Raw genomic sequence first — 9,600 nt, 5'->3', positions numbered from 1 at the left:
GAGAGTTAAGGACGTTTATTTCACATTCACACATCTGTACATTTTCTATAAATAATGTAGAGCTGAACTATGTACAATCATCTCTTGCCCACTCCCAGGCCAAGGCCATCTCTCCCTTCTGGCACCCAGTGCCCGGAGATACTGCCTGCAGACACTGACCGCGTATACTGAACCTGGCCCTGCCCCACCTCACCCTGCTTCCTGCGCACAGTAGCCAGTGGTCTCCGGGACTCTCCCAGCCCAACCACTTTGCTCTCTCATGCCAAAGGCAAGCAGACCTTAGGGAAATTGCTGCTCAGCAAAGAGAAGCCCCTCGGCGCTGCCCCATGGCAGTGGTGGGGGCCGCGGCGGGCAGCAGCTACCAGCCTGGGAAATGCATAAGGAAGGAGGGAGGCTGCCACTCACCCTGCTGCCCGTGACTCTCCCTGCCTCTCCCTGCCCACCCCTCATCTGAGAGGATAGGCCCCAAGCTTCCCTCCCTCTGTACCGAGTGGAACTTCGCCCAGCACCCAGTCACACCGGATCCCAGAGGACGGAGAGCCAGAGTCCTGTACTGGAGGCTCAAAGTGCCAAGGACGAGCAACCACAACACGAATGTCTCTGGGACACGCAATGGTGGGCTCCTACTGTACTCAGAGTTCTCAGAAGCCACTGGCCCAAAAGACAGACAGACATCACTCTTGAGTCCTGAGGGGACAGTGAGCTGGTCTCCTGGGAGTGGAGAGGGAGCAGGGGGAGGAAACCGGCTGAGCCCTGTGACAGACACTGAGACACTCTGAGACACACAACTGTGAACCAACTAAGCCAAGGCGAGGGGCTTGCAGAGAACACATACGCAGCGTCGTGCCCTTGAGAACAGAAGACGCAAGGGCATCCTCTCCACTGGGGGGCTCTTAACCCCTCCCATCAGCTCGAGACGGGCCGGGGTGGGGTCCTGAGATCTTCCTCACTGCTATGAACTGCAGCCACATACGAGAAGAGACACAACACAGAGTAGCAGATCTCATGGGCCTAGAGGGGAGAGAAAAACCAGACGGATCAGATTCCTGAGAGTCCAACATCTCCGAGGGGAGATCTGCCCAGCAGGAAACTCTGCCCTCGGGAGGGGCTCAGGCCTCACAGCTGGCTGGTGGGACAGGGGATCTGTGTGTGTGTGTCTCTCCCAGGGCTGAAGACTCATTTCGGCTTCAGTTGAATCTGTGGCATCTAGACCACACTCAGCTCTCCAATCATCCCTAGTCCGCCTGACCCCATGCTCTCAGAGAGCCCGCCCCGCGCCGGTGTGAAGGTCCCCGGGGAGCCTGCGCAGACGGGCCTGCCGGGGCTGGGTGCCACACTCACCATTGGTGTCTTGTACTTGTGGCTCACCACTTCTTTAATTTCAGGAACTAAAACCGGACGGGCAAGAGACAAAACAGAAAGTTCAAAACTAAGAGCGATAGTGCCAGGCTCCCCCAGGCGGCAGCGCCCGGCACCGGGGTCCCCTTCCCCACGGTAGCCTGTCCCAGTGGCTGCAGCAGCTTACGCTCTGACAGCTCCTGCCCAGCCACTGCTGGACGAGAGGACACTGCCCCAGACTCCTCAGCCAGACCTGTGGGGTCTGTTGTGGCTCCCTGCTCGATGGCTGCGACACTAGCCGCTTCTGTGAGAGCCTCAGCATGGGCGCGGGCGGGCCTTTCACCGGCCTGCTCGCTGCTACTGTCCAGGGCCCCGAGGAGCTGCGGTGGGGCGTCCCCTCATGTTGGTCGGGTGAAGAGAGTTGTCTCTAGCCTGCGCCTCACCTTGCTGAGATGCCCGAGAACTCATCCCTGTCACCAGCCCGACACTCTGTTCATGTTAAGCATGGTTCCCTGTACTCCCAGCCCCTACGCAGAGGGTCCTTAGGCTGGATGAAGAAGTGGCATGATACTAAAACCCAGCAGACTTGTAAGCTTCCTTCCCTGAGTGGCAGGAGAGGCCCAGGCCTGCCTGTGTGAGGGAGAGCGTCAGAGGGCTCTGGAGCAGACACACCGAGCAGAAGACAGGCGAGTACAGCACCCGGGGAGGGAGGTGACAGGGAGCATCAGGCAAAATACACACATGTCCACAGCCCGGAATGCAAGACTAAGTCACCCCTGCTCCAGCCATGCAGGGGTTCTGCTTGGCCAGAGGAAGGAGGAAGGCCCCCCGGGGCTCAGCCATCCTGATGGCCCCTGGAGATGGGAGCAGAGGGGTGTGGCATCCCCCTGGGGGCCAGAAAAGGTAGGATGAGAGTTGGCCACACCTTCTTCTGACCCTGGGAGGTAGAATTCGGGGGACCCAGGGTTAACAGGGAATAAACTCATCATAGGCAGAGCAAGAAGCCCAGGTCCTTCTCCTGAGTTGAAAGATTCCCCCAAATATCTCTCTGGCAGAAGAGAGAAGGGAGCACACAGGGGAGAAAACTCAGAACCAGTGAGCCAGCACGAGTAGGGGGGGGGAGGCTGGGAGGAAGAGGGTGGGGAGAAAAGGGATGAGACAAACTGGCAATGTGAGCAGCTGGTCTGGTTGAAGGGAGCCCATCCCACCCGCGGCAGGGCCCAGGCGGGGCCTGGGGGGAGGCAGCACGAGCCGAGGTCACTTTACCTGCTGGAGAACGAAGGTTTTCATAGCAGCGATGAGGGGCACAAAAGAATGAAGCACAGACACAGCAGGAACTCAAAGCCCCGGGGTGAGAACCCACTATGCCACCGGTCAGCGTCAGGGCCACCAGTCAGCATCAGCGCCTGGCTGCGGGGACCAGCGACGACTGCCCTGCCTGCCTCTGAGGCCCACTAGGCTTCCTGCCCTCTAGCATGAGGCTGCCTGGACCACCGCACGCCCCTCCTCCAGCACAGGGGCCAGGCGGACACCTGGATGGCACTGGGGTGGCCGGATGGAGCACTGGGCTGCTGGGAGGAGCTCAGCAGGTGACATGAACACATCAGAGCTTGGAAACTGCCTGTCTGCTCTGCCCCAGAACTTTCTGACCACCAGCTGGCCAAGAAGGGAAGGTGGCGCCAGCTCACTGAGCCTCCGCAGGAGTGTCTCCGAACTCGAACCCTGGCTAAGGCTATCTGCTCTTCTGGGACCCATTCCCTAGAGGCCACTGTCTGGCTCTTCTTTCTTCCTCCTTCCCCTCGCTCATCGCGGGTTCCCTTTTCTTCCCTATCACTCCTAAGCCTCCTGACCTCTCTGCAGAGGTGGCTCTTCTCTCTGCCTCTAGTCCCTCCTCTGGAGCGCCGAGGTTTGAGTTACTGCCATGTGAGTCCAGACCTAAGAGCAAAATAGTGTAATTACCAAATTCCTCCAGGACAAAGACGCCTCGGACTGTATTGCACTTTTTAATGTGATTCAGCTCTATGAAAACCTGCAAGAGAGGGAGGGAGGGCGGGGTCAGGCCCAGAGGCTCTCCCCCTGCCCCACAACTGCCCGCTCTCCCAGCTACAGCCCCGCCCCCGCACAGAAGACCTAGTTCCCAGAGGGAGGGCCGGAGAATCCACACACACACAACTCAAAAGAGCTAAGAAGCGAAGACAGCAGAAAGGGCATGTACCTTCCGCTCCTGGCCGGAGGAGAAAGCATGGGAGAGAAATGAAGGCGTTAGTTTTAATGGTCAAACCCAACCCGAAGGCCCCTCTGCTGTCCTGGGCTGCCCGCCCATACCCTCTGCCCAGGGCAGCGCTTGGAGGACACGGTGCCCCGGGGGTCTCCCCGCTCAGCCCATCAGCTCTCCACCCTTCCATGCATCGTCCTCCGGCGCAGAGGGCTGGCACGGGCGCAAAGCTCCCCTCGGACTGTCCTTGGGGTGGGAGGTGTTCATATCTTCCTTGAAACAAAATCCAGGCTCTCCCAAGAAGCACACGGTGAGAGAATAACGGCTATCGCTTAGGAGCAACTACGAGAGTTCTACGAATCCTATTTGCAATCCTCACATCCACGTGGCCCAGTGTGCAGTACGACCCTCGTTTTATAGAGGAGGACACAGGATCAGAAAGTTTATCTGCCCATGAGTAACGAAGCTGGGCTCTGAATCCAAGCACATCCTGACTCCAAAGACCCGTCTGTTACTCCACCCTGCAGGACTCCACAAGCGGGTCCAGTGCTTCCTCAACTCCAACGGACTGCTCGTGGTGGAACACGGACCCCATGGCCATTCTCTTGTGATCAGTCGGGGCCTGACTCCCCATCTCTGCAGGATCTGTCTTCTAGGGCAAAGCCTTAAACTACCGACCAGCTTGTACAAATCCGTGGACTGGTCAGACACTGGGTTTGTCCAGAGAGGGGGACCCAGAAGGGGGCTGGCTGTTGTTTAACAAGATCTCCTCTTCGGAAGGTGAGGCATCAGGGGGAGCCATGGCACTAAAAGGCGGTCAGAAGCCTGCTCCCCAAGAAGTGCTGGCACCTTCGTGATCCAGAAAAGTATTTCAGTAAACCTCTCCTTGGGCTGACCCTAAGGTCTCAAGTATGCTATTTAATATATTAAAGTCACGGATAGTAAATACACTGCCCGAGCAGCTGTTTCCCATCACACCAAAGCTGCCTGGTCAGGTTCCTGAAAGAAGAAACTAAAATGGCGAGGGGAGGAAGAGAGGCACGGAGTCCAGAGGGTCACCTCCCCTCAGTGTCTGCTGCCTGGCCCGGGGCTGTGGCGCTCACACATTCAGACCTGGCTCACAGCCTCAAGGAGAGGAACCAGGACGTCAGGGGAGGGTAGGGAAGGCACTTGTGTGAAGAGTCAGAACTGGGAACGGACCTGAGATGATGCGCTGGCCTCAGAAAGGAATTAGCTTAAGGAATGTCCACTGAGAGGAAAAGTAACACTGTGTTAAAAGACCAAGAGAAAAAAAAAGTCAGCTCCTCTGGTGGAATCACAGTGAGAGAAGGATGTATTCTGAAGGGCTCCCCAGTCAAAAGAAGGGGATGGGGCCTGTGGGGCAGGGGACAGAGTGGGGACACTCAGAGGGATGAAAAGAATAGGAAGAAGAATCAGCAGGAAAAACAGGCAAATAAACACACATACTCTAGATAGGACAGACACACACACACACACACACACACACACGCAGACGCACACGCACACAAGCTTCACGCACACCGGAAACACGCGAGGAGATCAGCTGGTCTAGACTCTCAAAGCAAAACCACCAAGCAGAAGCACACCCTGGGAAGAGGGGAAGGCAGACACTGTGCGAAGAAGGGCCAAGTGAGACGCTCCCACTCACACTGTGCTGAGTCTAATGGACGGAGGCAGCCTAGCCACTGAGGCTCCCTCTCTTTCCCCGCCTCCCAGAGAGGCTCCCCACTGCACCTTCGCCAACGCACTGTGCCCCCCCGACTTCTCTCTCTGGTCCAGCTGCTCCCATCCTCCCACTAGGCCCGCAGGCTCACTGGGAAAGCACCGGGACCCGGAGACCGAGCCTGACTGCAGGTGGGACGGAACAACAGGGCCAGGCGGCCGGTGCTGCCGCTCACACCTACCTGGTTGTGCATGAACTTGAGACTGATCCCTTCTAGGGTGACCTGCAGCAAGCCACCCTCACCAGTCTTCATGTCCTGCACTGGGAACTCGCCACCTAGTTCAGGGCCTGTGGTGGGGGAGGAGGTCATCAGCTAATGGGGGAGGTGGGGAACCCCGTGCCTGACCTCCTTGTCAGGCCTCTGACACTCAGAGGACGGATGGAAACAAACAGAAGGCCTGGCTCGGGGAGTCCGTCCCTTCTCACCGGGTTTGATGCTCTGCTGTCGGGCAGCGGCTCGCTCCATGCTGTCCTTCACACAGTAGTACAGCTCCCGACACTGCAGCACCGGGGAGAGAGCTGTCCTGTCATCCAAGCCTTCCAGGGTCCCCCTGCTCGGCTCTCCACCCGCTGCCAAGCGCCGGGGCCGATGCCGGGGCACCGGACAGCTTTATGTGTCCCACACAACCGCCGGAGGCCAAAGTGGGGCTCTCGACATGGACTGTGGAATTCTAACTTCCTCGCAAGAAACTCAACACTTTGCCCTCAACACCCACCCTCCGCCCGGCAGAGCTCCTGGGTACCTTCTTAGTATAGAACTTGTTGAGCTGGGTCTCCGAGCCGTTTCGACGCCACAGGCACAACACCTTGGTCTTGGGGCAGTAGGTCATATTGATGAGCTTCTCATACCACCAGCGCTCGTACACCGTCCCGATGTTGCTACGTAACACCACGCAGTCATCGCACACCTGCAGGAGGGCACGGAGCGCTTCAGCGGTTCTTGTCGCTGCGTCTCCGTCAGCCCAGGCCACGCTACCCTGTCTCCCAGGCGGAAAGGATGGGGCAGCCGGTCCTGGGAGGCTCCCCGTGGCCAGCTTCTCCGCTCATGCTCACCGTCTTCCTTTGCTGGGGACACAAACACTGACCTGCTGGACCTACTGTCCACTAGGAGGTTTACTGCAAGAAAAGGAATCACTGAGAGGAGCTGCGAGCAGGGAAAGACGCACAATCAGTGTTTCTACTCTCACTTCAACCAGCGTCTATCACCTCTTACATGCTCTAGACATAAGAGGGTGACTCACGCCATGTGCCAACCTTAGGAATCATCTCTGTGGATGAGCGCAAGGGCAGGGGATTATGGCAGGCTTAACCAAGGAGAAAAAAATGGAACCAATGCATTTTCTAATGCTGGCTCAGCCCTAGTTCTGCATAAATCTTTTAAATAATTCATCACCTAAGTGACACATGGGCAATGCTTATTGCAAAAAATATATAATACAGGGTGATATAAATTAAAAGGCAAACTCCTCCTTCACATTCTCTTTTTAAAACTATAAGTCCTTTTAATTTATTTATTTATTTACTTACTTACTTAACTATTTAGAGAGTAAGCCTGTGTTCGCAGGCAAGTGAGCTTGAGTGGGGGGCGGGAAAGGGCAGAGGGAGGAGGGGAGAGAGGATCGTAAGCAGGCTTCACGTCTGGTGTGGAGCCCGATGTGGGGCTCCATCTCATGACCCTGAGATCATGACCTGAGCCAAAATCAAGAGTCAGACACTCAACTGACTGAGCCACCCAGGTGCCCCCTTCCCATTCTCTTCTTGTTCAATATTCTCCCTCTTAAGATCAGACTATGTTAGGTTTCTAGCTGTCCCATTACTTAGCTGTGTCACTTTGAACAAGGTGGACTGCATCTACATATGCTCATGTGCAGATTAAATAAGTCAATGTGCAAAGAATTCTTAGGACAAAGCCGGGCACATAGGAAGTACCCTAGAATTAGATGCTGTAACAACACTATAATTATAATATAAAAAATGTAACAAGGATATTATGACCCCATTGATGATTCTCAAGTCTTTCTCCATACAAGACCCATTGTCCTGAGCTCCTGAACCTCTCTCTATCTGGATGGCTCATGGCAGTGCTCTGATCTCATCATGTCCAAATCTGAAGTCAGCATGTCCTCCGGGGCAGATCCTCCTTCTGAGTCCCATAGTTGAGTAAATGGTATCGCCATTCACCCAGCTGCCCAAGCCAGAAATGAAGGAGTGATGCGAGACTCCTTCTTTTCCCTCTCACTACATCACTGAGTCTGTTTCACCTCAAATACCCCGGAACTCTCCCTTTCCTCCACTCTAGTCATTAATTTATACTTCTTTCAAGTCTAAGCTCAAAGGTCACTTTTTTTTTTTTTAAGATTTTATTTATTTATTTGACAGAGAGACAGCCAGCGAGAGAGGGAACACAAGCAGGGGGAGTGGGAGAGGGAGAAGCAGGCTCCCAGCGGAGGAGCCCGATGCGGGGCTCGATCCCAGGACTCCGGGATCACGCCCTGAGCCGAAGGCAGACACTCAACGACTGAGCCACCCAGGTGCCCCTCAAAGGTCACTTCTGAGGAGTCATCCACATCTCCGAGACCTTCTGCTATGTGCTCTCCTACCGCCTGCCCCCTGCGCATCTTCTCTCATAACGCTCATCATACTTTATGACACTTTGTTTCGTAAGCTGACTTCCCCAAGGGCCTGTCAACCCCATAAGGGCAACCGAGACCGTGTCTCCCTTAGTCACTGCTATAACCACATACCCAGCGCACCTTGGCATATACTACGTGCTCCATAAATATGAAGTGAACGAAAAAGGAACACACGAGACTACCAGGGTTAATCTACGACCTAAGAGTTATTGTGGTTCTGGGGCGCCTGGGTGGCACAGTGGTTAAGCGTCTGCCTTCGGCTCAGGGCGTGATCCCGGCGTTATGGGATCGAGCCCCACATCAGGCTCCTCCGCTATGAGCCTGCTTCTTCCTCTCCCACTCCTCCTGCTTGTGTTCCCTCTCTCGCTGGCTGTCTCTATCTCTGTCGAATAAATAAAATCTTAAAAAAAATAAGAGTTATTGTGGTTCTAAAAGCCTTACGGAGAACAAGGTCATAAAGCAGCTGAGCAGAACTCAGAATTCCAGCCCAAGTCTGACTCTAGTTTTTGAAAAATGAAAACTACTACCCCCACTTTCCATAATCTTTTAAGAACACCATGGCAAGGAGAGGAAAGGACAGGTATTTAAAACACATGATTTCTAGGCTAGAGAGATGACAGTAATAACGTACCATACTCGCCTCTGCTGCTGGGGGAGATATAAACTGCTACAGTCTTTGGGATGGCATTTGGCAGAATCTATAAAAACTTTAAATCTATATAAGCTTGATCCCGAAATTTCACACTAAGAATCTAGCCTATAGAAATTCTCATGCGAGGGGCACCTGTTGAGCGTCCGACTTCTGGTTTTGGCTCAGGTCATGAGCTCGTGGGTCGTGGGACTGAGCCCCGAGAAGGGCTCTGCACTCAGCGGGAGATGCCTGAAGATTCTTTCCCTCTGCCCCTCCCCCAGTGCACGCTTGCACACACTGCTCTCTCTCAAAATAGAAAAATAAATCTTAAAAAAAAAGAAATTCTCATGTGAGTGTGCAAAGACATATGGCCAAGTATACTCAATGAAGCAGTATTTTTTTAAAAAGTGGGAGGGACTAGTTGAATAACTTATGGTATACAACCATCTAACACCTAATGGCTAAAAAAACAAAACAAAACAAAATTAGTCATCCATTTAAAAAACAAAGACGGGGGGGGGCGCCTGGGTGGCACAGCGGTTAAGCGCCTGCCTTCGGCTCAGGGCGTGATCCCGGCGTTATGGGATCGAGCCCCACATCGGGCTCCTCTGCTGGGAGCCTGCTCTTCCTCTCCCACTCCCCCTGCTTGTGTTCCCTCTCTCGCTGGCTGTCTCTATCTCTGTAGAATAAATAAATAAAATCTTTAAAAAAATAAAAAATAAAAAAAAAAATAAATAAATAAAAAACAAAGACGGGGTGTCTGGCTGGCTCAGTTGGTGAAGCATGCAACTCTTGAGCTCAGGGTTGTGAGTTCGAGCCCCACATTGGGTATAAAGCTTACTTAACAAAAACAAAACAAAACAAAAAAAGAAAAAAGAAAAACCAGAGACAGATTTAGATAATATGTAGACATGGAAAGACGTGCGTCATAAATTAAATGAAAAAAATCAAATTATATAACAATATTTGTAGTTTGATACCACTTTCGTTAACACTGAAACAAAATTACATATAAGTAAATTGTATTTATAAAAATACG

At 53.7% G+C, this 9,600-nt stretch overlaps 1 protein-coding gene across 50 annotated transcripts in view; it reads right to left on the bottom strand.

The window, feature by feature from the left end:
• Positions 1–9,600, bottom strand: part of MADD (MAP kinase activating death domain) — a 42,657-nt gene continuing 33,057 nt past the window's right edge. For 34 of the 50 annotated variants that reach the window (XM_026511961.4, XM_044388932.3, XM_044388926.3 and 31 more), the window contains 6 exons: positions 6,041–6,205; positions 5,724–5,796; positions 5,479–5,585; positions 3,298–3,367; positions 1,342–1,388; positions 1–1,011 (listed from right to left, as the gene is read on the bottom strand). In XM_026511961.4, coding sequence (XP_026367746.2) covers positions 907–1,011; positions 1,342–1,388; positions 3,298–3,367; positions 5,479–5,585; positions 5,724–5,796; positions 6,041–6,205 — 567 coding nt within the window. In that variant the 3' untranslated portion in view covers positions 1–906. The remainder of the gene's footprint in view (positions 1,012–1,341; positions 1,389–3,297; positions 3,368–5,478; positions 5,586–5,723; positions 5,797–6,040; positions 6,206–9,600) is intronic. The other 16 variants (XM_044388945.3, XM_044388947.3, XM_044388948.3 and 13 more) reach the window with 1 other exon arrangement.

The sequence above is a fragment of the Ursus arctos genome, unplaced genomic scaffold (assembly GCF_023065955.2).
Source record: "Ursus arctos isolate Adak ecotype North America unplaced genomic scaffold, UrsArc2.0 scaffold_23, whole genome shotgun sequence".
NCBI lineage: Eukaryota > Metazoa > Chordata > Mammalia > Carnivora > Ursidae > Ursus > Ursus arctos.
This window is presented reverse-complemented; position numbering and strand designations above follow the sequence as displayed.